The 23,617-nt window shown below is 45.3% G+C and overlaps 1 protein-coding gene and 1 long non-coding RNA gene across 2 annotated transcripts; one reads left to right on the top strand and one right to left on the bottom strand.

The window, feature by feature from the left end:
- Positions 1 to 49: 49 nt before the first annotated feature.
- LOC115198420 (dual specificity testis-specific protein kinase 2) lies at positions 50 to 23,617 on the bottom strand. Its single transcript, XM_029760339.1, has 10 exons — positions 23,222 to 23,617; positions 21,035 to 21,340; positions 9,169 to 9,290; positions 8,328 to 8,376; positions 7,162 to 7,308; positions 5,807 to 5,889; positions 3,474 to 3,648; positions 3,082 to 3,168; positions 2,673 to 2,769; positions 50 to 2,172 (listed from the first exon to the last, which is right to left on the bottom strand). Exons 2-10 carry the CDS (start codon positions 21,245 to 21,247, stop codon positions 1,001 to 1,003), a joined length of 2,145 nt encoding a protein of 714 aa, XP_029616199.1. The 5' UTR covers positions 21,248 to 21,340; positions 23,222 to 23,617; the 3' UTR covers positions 50 to 1,000.
- Positions 2,100 to 7,625, top strand: LOC115198421 (uncharacterized). Its single transcript, XR_003879226.1, has 2 exons — positions 2,100 to 2,229; positions 7,135 to 7,625. It is a non-coding gene; the product is annotated as an uncharacterized LOC115198421 (long non-coding RNA).

The raw sequence follows: 23,617 nt of genomic DNA, 5'->3' as shown, positions 1-23,617 counted from the left end.
GTTGGCTAGAAATCCTGCAATCCAGCTACAGAAAAAGCAGACGCAGTCGTCCCATTCTATAGTTTTATTCAATGCCATTTTTAAATAATATGAATCTGTACATGTCTTTGTTGAAGCAGGTCTTTGACCATTCATTCGCAAAAAAAAATAAAATAAAAAAGTCATAAAATAAAAACAACCTTAACGCAAATAAGTGCTTTGTCCCGGGGACCACGAGGGCCGTAAGAGAGATCACACCGCGAGATATCACTCAACAGAACAGTGGACGGATCACACACACACACACACACACCTTTCATTGCCTCTCCAGGTTGCACCGTATAGCTTTGTAGCAGCCTGAACACAAGGCAAACTGCTGAGCCTTCGACCGTTCAGACGGTATCAAACATCTAAATGATAACGTTCATATTACACAACATTTCACAAGTAACACTATTCCATAACCTTCCTCATCGTAGCAACACCACCGCCACCATTCAAAAATAGTACTTACAACTGTGACTGTCAGAAAAGGAGACATTGACCACAGCATAGAAGGATATCACAAAACACATATCCCATGGGATTGGTCCAATACCAAAGCCATGTTTAGCTTACATTTAAATATGGCTCTGACCAATACAGGTGCTGTCATGCTGAGGGAAAATATTGTCATTGCTTCTTTATTAAAATCAGTCAGTTTACCAGCTTTCCTCCACTGTAGGGATCTGTGAGACCTCAGCTCACTCCCCTTATCAGTATAGTGATACTGGATTATACAGTACAGCATTATCAACACCGCCTCAGTCCAGCAGAGGGCGTCCCACCACTCATAGACCACCAGCACAGCAGTGACTTCCAACCAGCAGCTACGTAACCATCTATATGTAAGAATGGTATGAAGTAGCCCATAGGCACTGATCCAAGGTCAGTTTCCAGTCTCTCCCTCCTAAGAAATAAGGTTAGAATAACGGGGTTGGGTAATCTGATCCTAGATCTGTGGTTAGGGTATTCTTTGTCTCTATGTCCGAGCCACAGGCAGGGCTAGACCAGGGCCAGGCTCGGGGTTGGAAGGGGAGGACGGTATCCCTTTAGGCCCTTTATAGAGCAGCCCTCGGGTGACCCCAGTACTGTCCCCCTTCCTGTTCAGGTTCTTATAGGGGTTCCGGCGAGGGGGCGTGCGGAAACACAGAGAGGGGAACCGGAAACCCACCAGACAGCAACTGGGACACGAGATCATCTCCTCCTGCTCCAGAGAAGGACCAGAACCATTACCGGACCCGAACAGCGAGGGAGAGCCACCAATGGGCCTACCAGGAGGTGAGTGGTTCCGGTTGGTGCCCCGCCATCCCAGAGGCCGACTAATGACCACCGTGGTGCTGTTGTTGTTGTCCATGTGGGGGGAGGGGAGGGGGGGCAGGCAGAGAGGACCATTGAAGACGGGGGGAACATTACCCCAGCCATTGGTGAATGTGGTGGAGGTGGGTGGGGAGGGTTTGGAATGAGGTGGAAGAGTAGGGAAAGAAGAGAGTGGAGGGAGAGTGCCATCTAGAGTGTCAGGGGAGCTGGTGCAATCCATCGGTTCCACTTCCGGGTCAGTTTCCTCTTCCTGTTCCTCGCTCAGCTGGTCCAATGACAGCAGCTCTGGATCGAGAGGAAGCCCCGAGTCGTCGCCCGTGAGGCCCTCGCTGCTCTTCCTCCTCTCCACATCCTCCTCGTCTACGAACTCATTCGACTCAAAGGTAAATCTCTCTTTCACAATTCCCCGCTCCCCTCTCTCGTTCTCTACATTCCCCTCATAGTTTTCAGTGTCTAGGTCAGTTGGCAATACCCCCGTTTTTTCTGTGGTATTGTCTTTGGTGGTGGGGGGCAGGAGATCCGGTGGGGGGGTGCAAGGAAGGGATAAGCAGCGTCTGTGGAGCCTTCCTCGGGGGGTACCCCCCTCCATGTCTGAGGGCGAGGGGGTGGTACAGGGTTTGGGTAAGGTGAACGTTAAAGAGATGACAGACTTGCTAGGCGTGTCGAACAGTTTGATCTTGCCTCCTTTTAGGTCCTCTCGCAGGGAGAAGGGGTTGACACGGGTGGGAGGCGCCAGAGTGGGGAGCACGGCTGGAGGGAGCACGTCTGATTTGCTGCGGCAGAGGCGAGGGTCGCCGGGGAGACAGAGGAAGCGCCTCCGCAGTGGGCCGAGATCTAGAGACGGAGAGAGATTCAATAAGAATAATACACCGCTGGCAATCTGCTGAGACTGTAAGCCTGAGAAAAAACATACAACATACAAATCTTGGGAAAGGGGAAACTTAGTCAGTTTGACAACAAGGCGTTCAACTGAAATGTGTCTTCCGCATTTAACCCAACCCCCTCTGAATCAGAAAGGTGCAGGGGGGCTGCCTTAAAAATCGACATCGTCGGTGCCCGGGGAGCAGTTGGGGGATTCCCCCCCCCCCACCTTACCGGCTCGGGGATTTGAACCTGCGACCTCTCAGTTACTGGTCCAACGCTCTTACCCGTCAAGCTATCTGCACACCCCTAATCGATCCATCTATCTGTATGAGTCTAGAGAGCAGAATATCCCCAGGATGCCACCCCATATAACCTGTCGCCTCAGCTCAATACCAACAGTTTTAATGCCTGTCTGAATACACAGTGCTGATAGATATAGCATCTGCTGTTCGTAGAACCCCCCCACAAACCCTTTAGTGCAGCTTCGTCTTTCTGCGTCCTCTCGGTCTCTCTCCTCTCCAACTCCATTACAATCTCTGAGAAGGATGGGCGGCGCTTTGGATCCATCTGCGAGAGAGAGATGGACGGAGCGTTAGATGAGCGAAAGAGAAAAAAAAAAAAGAAGTCAGTTCCTCAAAAGTCACATTACGCAGGAGAAGGAATAAGGGGAAACGAGAGAGAAAGAGAGAAAGAGAGAAAGAGAGAGAGAAAGAGAGAGAAAGAGAGAGAGAGAGAGAGAAGAGAGAGAGAGAAAGAGAGAAAGAGAGAAAGAGAGAGAGAAAGAGAGAGAGAGAGAGAGAGAGAGAGAGAGAGAGAGAGAGAGAGAGAAAGAGAGAGAGAGAGAGAGAGAAAAGGTATAGGAGGATTTGTGTGTGCTACATTGCAGCAGGCGACAGCCAGGCTCAGGAAGGCAGGTGGACAGTCTCCCACCATGTGCTGGAACATCTCGACATCCAGACCAAAGTCCTACAGACAGACAGACAGACAGAGCATCACACATCTCTCTCAGTGAAACACAGCCCTAGGGAGACACAAAGTCACTCATTTGCACAATAGAATAGAGACAATGCTATCAGAGACTTCAATGAAAGTACTGCGACTTACTGCCCGAGAGGCTTTTATACTGCATTTACATACAATGGGCAGAAGAGGGAAACGTTTTAACAAAGTCTACACCACACAATAACATTGGGAATACTGATTGTGTGTGTGTGTGTGTGAGGTAGTGTGTGTGTGCACGCGCGTGTGCATGTTGAGCGTGATGAACATACCTCTGTGCGTGGGAGGAAGTCAGGGTCAGCCTGTATCCTCGCGATGACCTCACACAAGATGATGCCGTACGCAAATACGTCCACCTTTTCGTTGTAGATCTCTCCTCGCAGCACTTCTGGTGCCATCCAGTAGGGGGAACCCACTACGGCCAAGGGCTGCTGGTCTGCCCCCTCACTGAAGACAGAGGAAGACAGGCATGGGGCATTATCACAGGCGATGACGTTAAGGTTAGGATTGGGGGAGGGGAAGCTGATCCTAGACCTGTATCCTACCTAGGGGAAAGTTCCCCCCGGAGTCATTAATACAGGCACGACAGCTCACACAGAGAACAGCAAGTGAGAGACTGAAACCAACAAGACTGGAACTAGCAGCTAGTATCATCATGCTCTAGTTCATTAACAACCATATGGGGTAAAACTAGTATGTATGTATGTATGTATGTATGTATGTATGTATGTATGTATGCATGCATGCATGTATGCATGCATGCATGTATATATTTGGCAAAAACGGGCAGACACACCCCACTGGCAGTCACTTCCTCTCTGCTATTTCCATCTCACTGTAAACCATGATATTGCAGAAATAGAAGGGCTGGGAATTGCCAGGGACCTCACGATACGATATTATCGCGATACTTTGGTGCCGACACGATATGTATCGCGTTTCTCACGATTCTATATGGATTGCGATTCGATAGTGCAATTCGACGTTCCAAACATATTGCTCCCCACAAGTCTGCTTCAGAAAGACGAGAGAGCATGAGAAAACAAGTTTTGATCAGTCAGGGAAATACTTTTTTTTATTTTTTTAAAGTGCTGAAAACATTTTGTCTCAATTTTTAAAAAAAGATGGAGAACAAGCTATAGGAAGAAAAATATTGCCGTTACAGCACCAACTCTACCTACAGTAGCAAATGTTTACTAATCGATACTTGGAGTCAAATATCGATATAATATCTTCCCAAATTATTTAGCAAAATGTAACTATCAATTCATCATAGTAAGGGAAGTTATGGGAGCTGAGAAAGAGTGAGGGAGCGATAGAGAAGAGAGGAATGCAGACAGACATTCATTGCTCCCAGTGTAAACACCATTTGGGGATGTGGAAGAGGGAGGGAGAGTCGCCGGTCAGGCGGTGTTGGAGGACGGGAGGGAGAGAGGTAGAGAGGGAAAAAGAAAAGAGGAGAGAAAGAGAGTGTGCTGGAATAGTTTGACCTTATTTGGAAAGCTTTCCTGAACTTCATCTGTGTCTCTCGCCCGCGCTCTCTCGGAGGCAGAGCTCACACACACACGATATGTATAAAGGCAACACAAGAAAATACTCTGACAAGTGTATGCATGTTATTAAAACGCTGCAATAGAGGAAATTCAGTCGACACACAGCAGACATTCACTGGTGCCAAATACTAAACGTGTTCCACTGTCAAATCAATGTACTCACACCTAAAAGCATGTACACAATAACTTGTTGTGGGGAACCGAAACAAAGCGCCTGTGCATACGCAGAAACACAAGGTAAACACTGGGGTGACCGTAAGACAAACAGAGTGAGCGGAAACGGCACACACACACACACACACACGGTCTGTTTGACGCAACAGCTGCCTTCCGTCAGACACAGGACACAGACCCATTTACCACGGTAAAGAGGCCAGCAGGGTAAGAGCGTTCGAGCCAAGGTCAGTTTCGTGTTTTTAGCCCTAATAGTTCAGGTTAGGATTGAGGGAGAGTAAGCTACTCCTGGATATGTACCTAATATGAGCTATAGCTACCAGGACATTAACTCCTGTCATCAAGGAGAAGCTGAGAGGTTTAAAACACGCTCGCTGGCAATCTGTGTTCAACGAAGGCTGAAGCGATTAATAAAATATGAGCCGTAAATGTCAGCGTCATTAAAAAATTAAAAACTGGGGTTGGGTGTGAACGAACGCCGCGCCAAACAGGGGCTTAAATCACACAGTTCGATGCAGCGGGTAAAACGCAACTTCTTCAGGTGAACGAGTCTCGCACCCTTTCGAAAATCGAACCGCGCTTTAGTGGGATTAACGGCCTCCTAAAACACTGATCTAAGGTCAGTGTTGTGTGTTTTTTTTCTGTACACATAATGGTTAGGATTGGGGAAGACGAATCCGATCCTAACGGTAGAGCTGTGTCTACAATACTCCTGATGGAAACACAATAACAATAGAGCTAACATTACCATAAAACACTGGCTGAGTGAGTGAGTGAGTGAGTGAGTGAGTGAAAGGTAGAGCGAGGAAGCAGCCATTCAAGTGTGTTATCTAAATCAGTGCATGCTGATAGACGGATGATATATGGACTCAACTGACCTGTACTCCGGTATTTTCTCTGCCAGGCCTAAGTCCCCCACCACAGCCGTACACTGGCCACCCTCCCAACGCACCAGGCAGTTCTGCAGGACAGACAACCAGGAAGACAGCGGTCAAGGGTCCGTATTCACAAAGCGTCTCAGAATAGGATGATCTTGGATCGGGTCCCTAATATCCATATCATTTGATTCATTATGATCCAGAAGGCTAAAACGATCCTAGATCAGCACTCCTACTCAGATGCTTTATGAATATGGACCCTGGTAAATCCATTTATTATAATAGATAACTGTGTACTTGAGTATGCACAACTGCATTTTATGGAGTGTGTATGTACGTGTGGCTTGCTGCGTGCCCAACAATGAGACAGCTTATAGGGAGGAGGTCTGAGACCTGGCAGTGTGATGCCAGGACAACAACCTCTCCCTCAATGTGCGCAAGACAAAGGAGCTGATCGTGGACTACAGGAAAAGGCGGGCCAAACAGGCCCCCATTCACATTGATGGGGCTGTAGTGGAGCGGGTCGAGAGTTTCAAGCTCCTTGGTGCCCACATCACCATCGAAATACACCAAGATAGTTATGAAGAGGGCACGACAACACCTTTCCCGCCTCAGGAGACTGAAAAGATTTGGCATGGGTCCCCAGATCCTCAAAAAGCTCTACAGCTGCACCATCGAGAGCATCCTGAACCGTTGCATCACCGCCTGGTATGGCAACTGCTCGGCATCTGACCTCAAGGCGCTAGAGGGTAGTGCATATGGCCCAGTACATCACCGGGGCCAAGATTCCTGCCATCCAATTGTCAAAGACTCCAGTCACCCAAGTCAGACTGTTCTCTCTGCTACTGCACGGCAAGCGGTACCGGCGCATCAAGCCTAGAACCAAAAGGCTCCTTGACAGCTTCTACCCCCAAACCATAAGACTGCTGAACAATTAATCAATCAAATGTCCACCCGGACCATTTACATTGACACCCCCTCCATTTGTTTTTACACTGCTGCTATATGCTGTTTATTATCTATGCATAGTCACTTTACCCCTACCTACATGTACAAATTACCTCGACTAACCTGTACCCCCGCACATTGACGGTACCAGTACCCCCTGTATATAGCCTCATTATTGTTATTTTGTGTTACTTTATATTATTTTTTACTTTAGTTTATTTAGTAAATATTTTCTTAACTATTTCTTGAACTGCATTGTTGGTTAAGGGCTTGTTAGTAAGCAGTTCACAGTAAGGTCTACAGCGGTTGTATTTGGCGCATGTAACAAATAACATTTGATTTGAAGTATGTACAATTACCAGATGTGTGTGTGTTCCTAGGTGTGTGTTTATATGCGTGCTTCCTACCTTGGAGGTGAGGTCTCTATGGAAGATGCCTTTGGTGTGGAGGTACTGCAGGCCCCTAGCGATGTCTAGAGACAGGCCCATCCTGACTGACCACGACAGGTACCGGTCACTGTCCAGCAGCTGCTCCAGGTTACCCCCGTTGATGTACTGGAAGTAACCATGACAACCACACTCAGCCAAGTGTCAATCAAATGACAGGTTCCCTTAACCCTTATTTATACAGGTTATTCTCAATTGAGATCAAATCTATTTTGGAAGAGAGATACAGGTCGCTGTATGGTAGCCATGACAATGGCACCCGTCAATCAAATGACTGCCTCTACTTCAGATTTTCCTCAGCCTAACCATAACGACCATTCAGAAGTGAACCGTCAGTGTTAAAGTATACTGAACAAAAATATAAACAGAACATGTAAAGTGTTGGTCCATTGTTTCATGAGCTGAAATAAAAGATCTCAGAAATGTTCCATATGCACAAAAAGCTTATTTCTCTCAAATGTTGTGCACAAATCTGTTTACATCCATTTTAGTGAGCATTTCTTCTTTGCCAAGATAATCCATCCACATGAGAGACGTGGCATATCAAGAAACTGATTAAACAGCATGGTCATTACACAGGTGCACCTTGTGCTGGGGACAATAAAAGGCCTCTCTAAAATGTGCAGTTTTGTCACACAACACAAATCCACAAATGTCTTAAGTTGAGGGAGTGTGCAATTGGCATGCTGGCTGCAGGAATGTCCACCAGAGCAGTTGCCAGAGAATGCTATGTTCTTTTCTCTACCATAAGCCGCCTCCAACGTCATTTTATAGAATTTGGCAGTACGTTCAACCGGCTTCACAACCGCAGACCACGTGTAACCACACCAGCCTAGGACCTCCACATCCAGCTTTTTCACATGCGGGATATGTAAGAACGGACCAGCCACCCGGACAGCTGACGAAACTGGACTATTTCTGTCTGTAATAAAGCCATTTTGTGGAGGAAAAAATATCAATCTGATTGGCTGGGCCTGGCTCCTCAGTGGGTGGGCTTGACTTCCTTATATGAACTGTAACTCAATAAAATCAGTGCGTTTATATTTTTGTTTAGTATAGTTCAATCTGTCCAGTGTTCTCTAGATCCTAGTCAGTCAGTCTACCAGAATTTAAAAGAGACATCTTACCTCTGTCAATGCATGGAGTTGTCCCTCATTAACACACACCCCTACAAACCTGAGACAGAGAGAGGAAGACAATTAGAAAACATAAAAATGGGGTCATTAACGACAGCTAGGATAGATTTATTTGATCATTTAAAAACTCAATACAACCAAATGTGGATAATGCATTTACATTCAGAGGATGACAAAAAAAGTCTAAACGCATTTCCATTGTGGTCCTCTTAAATAAATGGTTAAACTTAAACATACTAAGCCTTTATGCTACACAGTTGATCTAGCCTACTAGCCATACTTTGGTTACACAGATAACGCATAACAAATTTTAAAAAGGACCACATTGCCATAGTCTAGAGCCATCAAACTCAACTCTAGACCTCGAATCCAGTTCCACTAAATGTTTCCATTGTTCCCCTCTAAATCAGGAACTGATTTACACCTGGGACACCAGGTGTGTGCAATTAATGATCAGGTAAAACAGAAAACCAGCAGGCTCCGGACCTTGTAGGGGAAGAATTGAGTACCCCTGGGTTAGAGCACTACATCTACATCATTTAGCAGACGCTCTTATCCAGAGCGACTTAACACTACATGCAGACATGAAAAAAAAAACATGCTTTGAGTTGCTATGGTAGTTTGTTCCACTCAACAGCGCCGGTATATTAAAAGGTGTTACCAGATAGACTCTTCAATTTCAAAAACAGGTCATATGAGTCTCTCATGACAAGTTTTACAATGTGTTATAACTGCATGGTTCAAATGTGTATACTGAGGATTTGCCCTGTTGACTAAAGCTTTCATATGGAAAGCAAGTGTGCGTTTAAAAAAGAAAAAAAGACAGACAGACCGGAGTATGTTGGGGTGAGAGAGGCGGTTCATCAGCTGGACCTCCCTCAGCATGTTCGCTCGGTTACTGGCCATGGTGTTCATCTTCAGAGCCATCACCTGGCCACTGACACGGTGCTGCACCTGCACAGAGACACAGGAGGGGAGAACCATCACTTGGGTCAGTCCTCGGACGATAGACAGAAGATATGACACACAGTTATGTTCGATACACCATTGGACATCGGGCAGCAGAGACCGTACTTACGAGAAGTGAAAATGTGAACTCGTAAATTGGATCTTCGGTTCCCCAGTTCTAGTATGCATTTCCACCCAACTGTTCTAGTGTCTTGGCCTGTGTTCTAGAGTCAGGACTATATGGTTCTACTCTGGCTGTCACCATGGTGATGGGTTGTCTTATCCCCTATATGTTAGTGAGTTCTGAGTGGCTTTGACTCCTGCCCGTCTAACTAATAAACCATATAGACAACCCCTAAGTACTCTAACAGTCCACAAAAACAATCCACTTAGTACTGTGAGTGTTACTGTCATGTTTGTCAGTATGTGGGAATTTGTGTGTTACATTTGGTAGTGCAGAAATACTACACCAAACTTAGATGTAAAATTGCGCGACTAAGATCTCAAAAACGACAACTTAATTACAGATGAGTTTTTGGATGAAGTGTATCCTGACCACAGCGTCTCAAAATGTACAAACCATACTATTGGTGTTTTTTTTCAAGAGAAGGTCTTTTAAGGGAGGTTGCGAGCACACTGGTTCGGGTCGCTTAGCAGAGTTCGGCATGCGGATGCCTTTACCCACACACGTGTGTCGCCAGTGTTTCATGTTAATGTCATCTCCAGTGTTTTTGCGTTTCCATCTGGAGTGTGACCCTTAAGACTTGCGGCAAGCAGAATCAACAACCTCTGCATCATTCAAGACTGTTGCTTTGTGAGGAGGTGTTAAAGTTCACAGTTAGCCGTTATGTAAATGCCAGCTGAAAAGTACCCAGGGCCTTGCTTTGGCCCAAAGTGAGAGCAGATCCGCCAGAGCCATGGCCCAAGTGAGACACGGGTGCCGGCCCGCGTAGATGGAAACAGAAAGGCTGAGCCTTTTGGGTAAAACCCGGAGCTAAATCACAAGTGAAAATGCTGCAAGAGTATGGCGACATCATCAATGTGACAGTGGCCTAGATAGGAGCTGGCCAGCAGACCGGACAGACAGAAAAACAAAACGCACATCAGGCCTCTTAATTCAAGGCTGCAGTAATACCATACTTACAGTATGCGGTCAACGGGAGTCAATGGTCGCAGCGGATCACTTTTGTTAAGACGTTGACCATCGTTGGCCGCTCACGCCTTTCCAAGCGTGTTGCATTATGGGGATAAAAAGTGTCCGACTGGCGACTAATGCCAAATGCATGAATTTTACAAAAATCATGTGATCCAAGGTCATGCAGTTTTTAATGACGTTGCCTTCAAGTCGCTGTGGGTGCTTCCTCACCAACTGTATTGTGGGAGGCACTATTCGTCAACAAATTAGGGTGTTTTTGTTTGACCCACACAAACATGGGCCAAAGACTTGACAAACTGAAGTGATCCTGAAACTACAGGGGATACACATGAGTGACGAGACCTCTAACCAATGAATTATTGTACACACGTTATGCTTTCAGTTTGAGTGTGTGATATCGGGGTATAGAGCAGATATTTGACGCTTATACGGAAGAAAATGATAAAAACAAAACGGCAGCCATGTTGATCGGAGCCTTGCTGTCGGAAAACCACTAGTGTCCGACTTTCGGCTGTCAGAGATGCAGAAATGCTCCCCCGACTTCAGGTTTACTGCGTGAACACACCCAATCTCGAGTCGGTCCATCCGCTGCAGTCTATCCCTCAGGCAGACCGAGACAGATAGAGGGAGTGAAAGGACTAGAGACTGAATAACACGCTTTCTCCCTCCCACACACACACACACTTTCACCCCTACTCTGGTGGCTCGCACACACTTACAGTAAGAGCTATGCATTGTACAATGAAGATAAGCTCTATGGTTTATTCCCCCATCTGATTTATAACATCTCTACAGGATTTAACTACATCAGTAGATTTACAGGCCAGTAGAACAGGACAGTGGCTCCCTCACACAAAGACACACACACACAGACACAGACACCATAATGCAGACATGAGCCAACTGCTGAACCAGCAGACCTGAATTAGGTAGGGCTGTACGGTCTGTCTACGCTATCCGTTTCATCCCATCCTCATATAGAATTTCAGCTCAAATAAACAAGTGCTCAGTAATCATGTTTATAGGAATGTGTCCAGGGGCCACAAGCTAAACTAGGAGTACCATGGCAACGTGGTGTGAGAGTCTACCTCAGGTGTGTGTGTCAGAGCTCCATAATCACAGGCACACCGTGAGCAGGTGTGATATCAGCATTCCGGTGACAGGAACACGGAGACGCCCAATAAATCTGACTCACAGACACACTTGCATGCGAAGTGCTGGTATTTAGCAGATAAAAAGTCTGGGGCATCAGTGGACATGTGCAGGGCTGTCTTGTCATTGGCTGATGAGAGGGTCTGAGTTATGGTGACCTCTAGTCACACTGGAGAGAAACACAGAGACCAAGAGAGAAAAATGTGTGGCTGAACAGAGAGCATTTAGAAATGACCTACATGCATTTGCTCTTTTTGGTTCTGTTTTGACTAAAAGCTTTATTTTCTTGGTGACTTAGAGATGTTTATTTTTTTATTTAACTAGGCAAGTCAGTTAAGAACAAATTCTTATTTACAATGACTGCCTACCCTGGCCAAACCCGGACGATGCTGGGCCAAATGTGAGCCGCCCTATGGGACTCCCAATCACGGCCGGATGTGATACAGCCTGGAATCGAGCCAGGGTCTGTAATGACACCCCTAGCACTGAGAAGCGGTGCCGTAGACTGCTGCGCTACTCGGGAGCCCAGGGGATACACGTGGGGCTGCTAGCTAAGAACAGGTCCATCATAACAGGCAGGGAGGTCCTGACTGACTCTTCCTGTGGAGCCTCAAAATAGAACATGATCCAGTGTCTAGACTCTCAAGATCAGGACATGATACACACATACACTCCTTACCTACCGGGGTAAACCATTTAGTGTGTTACACAACATCAGTACTGAGCGTCGCACGCGTGCAAATTGTGTACACACGCAAAAACATACACCCTACAACTCCTGTCTCTAATGCTATGACAGCCCTGCACCTCTCTCGCTCTGTGTCTGTGGTAGGCCTGGCAGGAACAAGTAAGAGCACGCAGCTCCAGGACATCAAAAGAAGCTCTCTCCCCCACTTTATTGTAAAAAAAAAAAAAACATCCCACTGCTCCTCCACCTCTCTCTGGGCTTACTACCAGTCCCGGTCCCCCTACAGTCACACCTCCACAACTACCTGGACCACATCGTAGCAAAGCATTTCGCAACGAAAAACAAAAACCAACCATTTCTTGTTGGCCAAGTCCACTCCCTCATTTCCCCCCGTTTTGGAGCCAAATTAACACATCCCTGGCCTGTTTACTTACCTACTGTACTGCTGAGGGAGGGGCCAGAGAGCTGAGGGAGGGGCCAGAGAGCTGAGGGAGGGGCCAGAGAGCTGAGGGAGGGGTGTAGCAGGTATAACAAGCTCTTTACACACTACATAACATGTGGGGACACGGGACTTGTAAACACACACACACACACACAGAGCAAGGAAAATGTCAATAACAGCCAAGTATTCTGATCAAAAATAAAACAACTATTTAATGGATTTTACCGAGTTAGTTCATAAGTCAGTCAATTCCAATAAATGAATTACACAGGAGTGATGGTTGCTGATAATGGACCTCTGTACGCCTATGTAGATATTCCATTAAAAAATCTGCCGTTTCCAGCTACAATAGTCATTTACAACATTAACAATGTCTACACTGTATTTCTGATCAATTTGAAGTTATTTTAAAATGGACAAAAAAGTAGATTTTCTTTCAAAAACAAAAGGACTTTTTTTTTTTTTTTTTTGTATTAAGAGACCAAACTTTGGAATGGTAGTGTATGTGCTACATGCATTTAAACCACACCAAGTATGCTGTAATAGGAATTTTAATGTTTGTGCTTTTCTGATAACTCATTTGTGTTCAATTTATGTGCTGTTCTATAAACCAATTTCTGTGTTTATGCAAGTGGCTGACTGAACAAATCCTCACTATCAGTAGCTGCAATTTGGCAGTACGCCCAGACCTTGTTTTGAGAACGAAAGATATCGCAGTTTCAAGGTCTCAGCTTAGAGAGAAGAGGCCACGTGAGGTATTGGTCGGTCACATGAATGAAACAAAACTGTAATAATGAATTAATGCTACATCATGCAATATAACTTGTCTGTGTATAGCCGTATATAAGACAACTGCTGGGACTGCCCCAGCAGAGCTCCTGATTGATGTGTACTATGGTGCATTGAGTTGGTTCGAACCTCTCCAGCACAATGATAAAATACAATGATTCATTTAAGATCAATTTCAAGTGACCCTGTGTAAGAATTTCCACGACAATGTTACATGCATTTCAATTACCAAGCATGTTACATGCATTTCAATTACCAAGCATGTTACATGCATTTCAATTACCAAGCATGTTACATGCATTTCAATTACCAAGCATGTTACATGCATTTCAATTACCAAGCATGTTACATGCATTTCAATTACCAAGCATGTTACATGCATTTCAATTACCAAGCATGTTACATGCATTTCAATTACCAAGTATGTGTGTAACCGATGTGAAATGGCTAGCTAGTTAGCGGTGGTGCGCGCTAATAGCGTTTCAATCGGGTGACGTCACTCGCTCTGAGACCTGAAGTGGTTGTTCCCCTTGCTCTGCAAGGGCCGCAGCTTTTGTGGCGCGATGGGTAACGACACTTCGTGGGGTGTCAGTTGTTGATGTGTGCAGAAGGGTCCCTGGTTCAAGCCCAGGTTGGGCGAGGAGAGGGACGGAAGCTATACTGTTACATGTGCACATGCATTTCAATTACCAAGCATGTGCACATGCATTTTAATTACCAAGCATGTTCGCCTCTCCCGAGTCCGTAGGGAAGTTGCAACGATGGGACAAGACTAACTACCAACTGGATATGAAATTTGGGCGAAAAAGGGGTAAAAGTACAACAACGTGTTTAAATACCAATTATGGGCACGTGTATATAGTCTATAACGACATGTGAGCTCATGTGGAAACAAAAAGGGAATAGACAGACAGACAGCCCCAGACAGACACATCTTGATTGACAGGAGAGCAAGTCCTGACTGGAAAGGAAAGGTTAAGAGGCGAGAGACAATGAAGCAGGGAAAGTGCTGTGCTAGCCAAGCCCCTGAATGGGAGCTTCAAGTCAAAACTGGTAGTGGCAGCCCATACCACCCCTCCTCCACCAGTCTCCTCCTCCTCCTCTCCTAACCCCGCCACCTCCCAGTCTTCTCCACCTCCCCCCTTCCTTCTAATCGCAGATCCTCAGCCAATAAACACAGACTTACTGACTTTTAATGCTCACTTACTGTAACAGATCACAAACACGAGTGACAGTCGATGATGGATCATTGTTGTGTGTGTGCACTGTGTGTGAGTGCTTGCATGCCTGCCTGCGCGTACGTAAAAGTCAGTTTAAGGAGTAGTTCCTCAGTATTGTTGTTGCGCTTTTCCAAAAGGGTAGACTTTCCAGAACCTGTCTATTCTCCTCTGACAGACCTCTGTTCAGCTCAGACAACAGGACCCTCGAGGAGAGCATTGCCCATCAGCGCTTAATCCAGGCTGTCACACACACACACACACACACACACACACACACACACACACACACACACACACACACACACACACACACACACACACACACACACACACACACACACACACACACACACACACACACACACACACACACACACACACACACACACACACACACACACACACACCTCCTCTGTGCAAATGCAGCAGTGATTTTAACCAGACTGACAGACCTAGCATCATCATTCTCCTCCTGCGTAGAAAGAACGTGTGAGTGAGAGGGACAGGAGAGAAAGAGAGACTCAGCAAGAAGCTACAAACACACACCATCCCACACAGAAACCACCACTCGGCAGGCTTGCAAAGAGACTGATGCAATATAATAAATAGGCCAGTATATTGATATGAATGAACTCTAACACAATCATGTTGTAGATCAATCTGTGGTGGTAAATGAAAAGCAGAGTTCAATTTTAAATACACTACATGACCAAAGGTATGTGGACACCTGCTCGTCGAACATCTCATTCCAAAATCACCTAGATGTTGGAACGTTGCAGGGACTTGCGTCCATTCAGCCACAAGGCATTAGTGAGGTTGGGCACTGATGTTGGCGATTAGGCCTGGCTCACAGTCGGGGTTCCAATTCATCACAAAGGTGTTTGATGGGGTTGAGGTCAGGGTTCTGTGCAGGCCAGTCAAGTTCTTCCACACCGATCTCGACAAACCATTTCAGTATGGACCTCCCTTTGCGCAAGGGGGCATTGTCAGGCTGAAACAGGAAAAGGGCCTTCCCCAAACTGTTGCCACAAAGTTGGAAGCACAGAAACGTCTAGAATGTCATTGTATGCTGTTCTCTTCACTGGAACTAAGGGGCCTAGCCCGAACCTTGAAACACAGCCCCATACCATTATTCCTCCTCCACCAAACTTTACAGTTGACACTATGCATTGTGGCAGGTAGCGTTATCCTGGCATCCGCCAAATCTAGATTAGTCCGTTGGACTGCCAGATGGTGAAGAGTGATTCTTCACTCTAGAGAATGCGTTTCCACTGCTCCAGAGTCCAATGGCGGCGAGCTTTACACCATGCCAGCCGATGATTGGCATTGCGCATTGTGATCCTAGGCTTGTTTGACGCTGCCTGGCCATGGAAACCCATTTCATGAAGCTCCCGATGAACAGTTATTGTGCTGACGTTGCTTCCAGAGGCAGTTTGGAACTCGGTAGTGAGTGTTGCAACCGAGGACAGACGATTATTGTGCGATACGCACTTCAGCACTCGGCGGTCTCGTTCTGTGAGCTTGTGTGGCCTACCACTTCACAGCTGAGCCGTTGTTGCTCATAGACAGTTCCACTTCACAATAACAGCACTTAGTTGACCGGGGCAGCTCTAGCAGGGCAGAAATTTGACGAACTGACATGTTGGGAAGGTGCCATCCTTTGACGTTGCCACATTGAAAGTCAGAGCACTTCATTAAGGCCATTCTACTGCCAATGTTGGTCTGTGGCTGAAATAGCCGAATCCGCTAATTTGAAAGGGTGCCAACATACTTTTGTATATAGTAAAAAAAAATATATACACTATCTGATTATGTTGACATTTGAAGCATTTAGCTATGGAAAACGTCAGCTGGGTTTTTGCTAGAACGACATGCAAAGTGTGAACACACATCGACACAACACTGTTTTGTGAATGTTGTTGACAGCAGTGTGGGGCTCTTGCCGTCACTGTTTCCACCTGGTGTCAAAAGCAGCTGGCAGCAGCTTGGTACTGACACACAGACTAGTTATGCCTACTATTCACCAACGGTCCTTATTACACCCCACACACACAGCTGTCTGATTTACCATTTGTCATGTGTATATTTTCCTATGACTAGAAAATCGTTAACATGGAGTGCCTTGGTTTTTCTGTTTGACTCAGTTACTCTTCATATTTTTTTTGCTTTTAGTTTGGTTTCATTTTTGATCGCAGTATGAAGTATGAACTGGGAACTGCATGTTGTCATCTTCCACTCTCCTGGGGTGTATTCACTAGGAACCAAACGAAAGAAACCAGGACGAAACGGAGAGGGACCTGTCTGAATTTGCCCAATAGAAAGGCTTTAGTTGCAAAACATTTTTGCTACGGTTTGCATTAATGAATACACCCCCCCGCTGACTGCGTATGCCCTAAAGGTGTTTGCATGCTTCTCATCGGAAACAGTTTGTGCATATATTATGACAACATTATGTTTTTGTTAGCTGAATTTCAGTAGCCGAAGTCCACACCCCTTTGTCGGTCATTGGTCAACAATAGGGATTATTCAAATAAGTCTCTTATCATTAATTGATAGATGACTGGTTTTAATGCCATTTTTTTCACTTGCGAAATACTGCACCAAACATCTTAGATGTAAAACTGCCTAACTAAGATCTCCTCGGCACAAACGTCAAAATTAAAATGACATTTCTTGAGTTATCTTAGAATTAATCTGACTAGTTTGAGAAAGCGTATATTAGCTACGGTGACAAACAGCATTTTTTTTCTCGAAGGCCTTTTAGTATGCGAGCACACTCGTTAGGTTCACCTAGGTGAGTTTGGCTAGATGCCAGCCGAACAGAAGCTTGTGGAAGCCTTTAGTGTCAATTAGTGCTCGTCATTAGGGTGATGACTCATTGACCGAGTGACTTTTCGCCACATGACTCAGAACTAGCTCCATCAGTCACAGATCTGATGTCTGATGGCGCCGGAGGAGATGGCTGCCTTTTTACAGGCTCCTAACCAATTGTGCTGTTGTGTGTGTCAATCTGCTGTGCTTTATCTTGGCCAGGTCGCAAGTTGTAAATGAGAACTTGTTCTCAACTAGCCTACCTGGTTAAATAAAAGGTGAAATAAATAAGAGGGAGGCCCTAAAAAAATTCCCAAATTCCAGCCACCCTAGTCATAGACTGTTCCCTCTGCTACCGCACGCCAAACGGTACCGAAGCGGCAAGTCGAGGTCCAAAAGTCTTCAGCTTCCACCCCCAAGCCATAAGACTCCTGAACAGCTAACCCCCCCCGCACATGGACACTACCGATACCCCCTGTATGTAGCCTCATTACTGTTATTTTATTTTTGCTCTTATTTTAAAAAATGTTTTATTGTTTACTTCAGTTTATTTAGTAAATACTTGAACACTTATTTTTTCTTAGCTGCATTGTTGGTTAAGGGCTTGTAAGCAAGCATTTCACTGTAAGGGCTACACCTATTCAGCGCATGTGACAAATGCATTTTGATTTTATTCCACTAATGACAAACTCCAACCCCAGCATTACCTCAACCATAGGAAGTTTGGGGAGGACGGGGCTGGTGTTAATGGCTGGAACGGAATCAGTGGAACGGTATCAAATACATTCGCTCTGTTTCAGCCATTATTATGAGCCGTCCTCACCTCAGCAGCCTCCACTGATCAACTCAACACTACAACAACTTACTTTAAATCGCTCCATACATGTACCTTCATATTCCCTCCTGCCTCTACAGGAAGTAACACTTACAGTACTGCAGGCAGGTCTAGGGAGCGCGCTCTCGCAGTTCTTTGAAAAGTATTAAAGAAAAAAAAAAAGATACAAAGCAGCACCTGAAGGATTTGTCTTGACACGCGCACCCCTCCTTGTCTTGCACAATGGCAGTGCGGAGGTATACATGTCTGCCTGCCTGCCTGCCTGTCTGTGTGCCATGAGGAAAGCATTAATTGAACCAAAGAGTGTGAGAGAGCAAGAGTGTAACACTAGAGATGGCAGGATGCCAAGTGTCTGTGGAGCTCCATTTATATTTAATTATTAAGAGCCAATGCTTCAGAGTGTGTGTGTGTGTCTGTGTCTGTGTCTGTGTCTGTGTCTGTGTCTGTGTCTGTGTCTGTGTCTGAGCAAAAAAACTCCTGGTCCCTTTATAACGCAGCATCTCTGTGGTCTAAAGCAGATGTCGAAGGACAGAGTGGGAGAGAAGATAATTGACGGTATGTAATACAGAGTTGCGAGGTAAAGCTGGGCTATATGGACAAAAATGTATATTGCGATAAATTGCCAGATAATGATAAATAGAACGATACATTTATAACAATGATCACCACAGTTTTTTTTTAATTATCCTTGAACTACAACTAGTAGTTTGATTTTTGTAGCCATCAACTGTCCCATTAACAATCACCCATATTAGCAAACTTATTTCATTTCAAACTTGACATTTCTCTAGTATAGGCTACTTATCCTAATGAATGATGTCAGCAAAATGCCTGCGATAAGAGATCAGTATGGTCGGTGCCGATCATTTTCAGTTTATCTTCGCAAGATCTATTGCGAGGCTCATTTATGCCTCTATTATGGTCATGTCATCTGAACTTTACAACAGCTAGATTGGAACTCGGATTTTTAATCACCGCAGTAATACGTTTGCATTTATACGCAGTTATCAAAGGGCAGATAACTCAAATCAAGAGAGGCATCATCACAGCCAGCACCTACAAAGACCAAATCATTTGCATGCCAACTGCCCATCCAAAGTGCACTGTGTGACAGTTGTGTAACTATGCTCCTATTATAAAGAGAGGTCAAGGAAAACCCCTGGTCCAATGTTATGAAAAAAACGTAGATGTTTGTTGTCACATACACTGGATTAAGTGCAGTAAAATGTGTTTCACAGAGTCAGCCATAGTAGTACAAGTGCCCCTGTGACAAATTAGAGTGACGTGCCTTGCTCAAGGGAACTCGAACCATCAAACTTTCGGTTATTGGCCCAACGCTCTAACCAATAGGCTACCTGAACATTATAAGGCTCAGTGAAACAGGAGAGGAACCAGGAATAAGGTTAGTCCGTGACTGTGTCCCAAATAGCACTTTTTTCCCTACGTAGTGCACTAATCTGGTCAAAAGTAGTGCACTGTGGAGAGAACAGGGTGCCATTTGGGGTTCAGCCTGCATTTGGGATGCAACCCAGGCTGAACCCCCCCTTGACTTCCTATCATGTTGTTTAGACAGAGTAAGGTTACCATCTACCTCTGCATGTGCAGTAGACCTACCATCCAGGAACAGGTATAATTTTCACACCAACACACGCCGTTCCCTTCCCTGTAATGTGGGCTATAGGTTTGGGGTCAATTCCATTTCAAATCCAAATGTTCCTAATTGAAAAGCATGGAAGAGAATTGGAAATTCAGCGTGTCACCGTCACTGGGTTCTGGTGGGGGTCGATGTGGTGCTGTGGTCACTAGTGGCAAAATAATCTCCCCTGTTGATCCATCATCATCATCAGCACTGTATGCGCAAGCCTACCTTATCTAACACCTTGAAATGTTAAGTACAGTATTTAGAAGCTTGTTTTCTACAAGCCATTCATTTCAGAAAGGACTTTTGTGGAAAGTGTCCTTCCAAAGAGGCCCATATACTGAAGCCTCCTTCATACACACAACCCCACAAAAGGTATAGGCCAATAGAGAGTATAGTAAAGGCCAACTAATCACTTGCCTACAAAAACACCTGGCGTCAGGTAACATCAATGGTCATTCATGTTTCATGCTCGGTGTCAATGATGACCTCACAAGGGATGCTCAGATGTCCAAAGGTTATCCTATCCCACACTGTTTAGCACTAAGCCTAGACCTCCTTAAACAGGTCAATAGGCCAAGTTGAACTACTTTGGACCAATATTCACAAAGCATTTCCAAATAAAGGTTCTGAATAAGAAATAAGGATATGAGTCTAGGATTTGGGAGCCTTCTGTCTAGGCCTATCATATTCATTATGATTTGTAAGTGAAAACTGATCATAGATCAGCTCTCCTTTTATTTTATTTAACTAGGCAAGTCAGTTCAGAACAAATTCTTATTTTCAATGACGGCCTAGGAACAGTGGGTCAACTGCCTTGTTCAGGGGCAGAATGACAGATTTTTACCTTGTCAGCTCGGGGATTCAATCTTGTAACCTTTCGGTTACAAGTCCAACGCTCTAACCACTAGGCTACCTGCCGCCCCACTTTGCCGCCCCACCCCTACTTTGAGACGCTTTGTGAATAGAATACAGGACAGGCCCTGATCTTCAAACTCTTACATGTAATTTACCTTACCTTGAACACTTCTGAGAAGAAGCCCGAGCCAATCTTCTCGCAGATGAAGTCATCTATACGGGCCAGGCTTGACACGGCGCTGCGTAGAGCCCGGTAGGACGAGGGCCTGATCCGGTTCGGCCCGTGGACGAGTGGCTCCGCTGCCTCCTGGTCCCGGTCCATCTCGACCCGCTCCATCTCAGTTATCCCAGGATGCGGAGGGGGGCGGGACATGCACGCAGTTCAAAATCCAACACTGTTTACATTTCCCATGTCCTCCACAGAAGCGAGAGGATCCAGTAAAACGGATGAGCTTCACACTGGATACTGAGTATCAGAACGAGGGAGAAACAGATTAATTCACGATCGAAGCACCCTCGATCTCTAAAGCTAACAGAAAACAGCTGTCTGTCTTCAAGTTTGTGTATTTCTTCTTTTAGAAACTAAAGCCTACACAACTTCCATCAATCCTGCCGCATCCGACATCGCTTGTGCGCGGTGTTTGATTCCGTCATGCTGTAAAGATATAGGCAGGCTATCCACCCCCTTCTCTCTCCCTCAGTAAAATTCAGTTTCCTCCGGTCTGCTTATGCAGTGGAAAGGGCACCCATTTTCTACCAATCGAAACCCGGTTTCATGTGCGCATAGCCGCAGGAAGATGTTTGGGGAGGCTATAGACGGCTATAGAGTAGCACAGTATGAGTCATAATACCCATAAAACCTAGCGTTCAAACAAGGGAATAGTTCCAATCATTTTCCCACAATTTTTCCTATAGGGGATTTTAGAAACACTTAAAATAAGGGCTGTGTTTTGTGTAGGCTTACCATGGCGTGACGTTTTGGTAACTGTAAATCTCTCTAGGACAAGGTGACTTATCAATATAGTCACCTGTATTTACCCCCCAAAAATGAAGCGCTAATTAGCTGCTAATGTGGCTATTATAAAGAACTATAAATGCCATGATCTAGATGAAACTGATGAATCGAGGAATAGTGAAGAATCTCTGGATTAACTAGCTAAATGTAGTAATTAATAAAAATTGGCACAATACCTATTAGCAAAAGTGTCAGCTAGAGATGAAGTGCAGGAGCTTACAGGGATTTGTAGTCTTGCATGATGTCTACTTTGACGCTAATTAGCATTTTCAAAACAGAGTAAATAGAGGCAACTTTATTGATAAGTCACCTTGTTCTAGAGAGGTTTACATGGTTATCAAAACATCACTCCAGATTAAGCCTACACGAAACAGTCCTTATTTTAAGTGTTTATAATATCCCCTATTGGAAAAATGAATGGTGGAAAAACAATTGGAACCATTTCCCTGTTAGACCGCTAGGTTTTATGCGTATTAGGACATGCCCACTGTGGGGCTCTATATGGTCAGCTAGTACAGGACTAGTAAAGGCCCTGTGCACCATTTTTGTGAAAAATACCAACTACAAAAATAATAATTGCCTGCACTACAGAGGGCTATATCGGTCTGCTAATACAGGAAAAGGCCCAGTGCATTACTTTTGTGGGAAAAAATGTTCTCTATATATAATGATTTTTCAGGGGGTGCTGCAGCATCCTCAGCACCCCTATTTCCCGCGGCTATGCCCGTGCGTATTGTTTAATGGCTCTGGTCTCTGCTTCTCCCTGACAGAAGGAAGCCACTAGGCTGTAAAATAGAAAAGAGGCCGTTTACCGTGGTTCGCCGCTGTTATTTGTGTAGCCTACTTATCTGTGGCTGGTCTGTCCTGATACAGGTCATAAACGCAGCGAGATATCGCCGCTTCATTGTAGAACAGAATTTGCACACACAGAGCTGCTATTTTCAAATGGATCTTGATTGATCATTCAATAGAAACAAGACTACCGGTCTGCATAAACAAACAGGCAAATGCTCAGGTTGAAAACAACCCGTGGACGGACGAAGAGAGCTTCTGTGGGCACGTTTGATGCTTTCGGTAGGCAAAGTGAGAGAGTAGCGCATTCGTGACAGACTTTATTCGACCACTGTCAGCTTGACTGCAGGTCATCAAATATAAATGCAGAGCTGGGCTTAGTTTTTGGATTCGTCTGTCACTACTCTCCCACACAACTAAATATGCACAGAAATATAGCCTATGCCTACACTATTTCAAAGTGGAAAATAATGGCAAAAAAAAACGCTATAGGGCGGAATCATGCATGCATAACTGCACTAAAACATTGATGCGACTTACATGCCCTTGATCAAATCTACAGGTAGCCTAGCCAACGGTGTCCTCTGCCTCTTGCGCCCTGACCCGACTGTGGTATTGGATTACGGTGCCTTCTTTTTCTCTAATTAATCAGCCTTGTCTACCGTCCCGCTCCTGCACGGTCCCGCGTTTCAAGTCCGGTTGCCTCTGTTTGTCGTTGGTCTGCTCTGCAGTGCACTGAGAAAACAGTGCGACTTTTAGTGTCGCTTCTTATTGGCGAAAAAGCAGTTGGGCGGGTCCACGCGTCATCACGGTCATCACCTTCAAAAACTTCACCTGCAGCTGCTTTCAAACTAACAACAATGTTCACCTATCTCAGAAACTCAATGTAAACACACATAGCACGCATAGTCTACCTGCAGTACCCTAAGTGCAACT

Source organism: Salmo trutta, chromosome 8, assembly GCF_901001165.1.
Source record: "Salmo trutta chromosome 8, fSalTru1.1, whole genome shotgun sequence".
Classification (NCBI taxonomy): Eukaryota; Metazoa; Chordata; class Actinopteri; order Salmoniformes; family Salmonidae; genus Salmo; species Salmo trutta.
This window is presented reverse-complemented; position numbering and strand designations above follow the sequence as displayed.

Bases quoted from the DNA above. Each gene is read 5' to 3' on its own strand.
- LOC115198420 (XM_029760339.1), bottom strand. From the start codon at position 21,247: ATGTCCCGCCCCCCTCCGCATCCTGGGATAACTGAGATGGAGCGGGTC. The intron at 7,309-8,327 runs GTAAGATGTCTC...GGTTACTTCCAG, and splicing joins AACTCCATGCATTGACAGAG to TACATCAACGGGGGTAACCT. The intron at 3,169-3,473 runs GTATGTTCATCA...GTCTGTCTGTAG, and splicing joins ACTTCCTCCCACGCACAGAG to GACTTTGGTCTGGATGTCGA.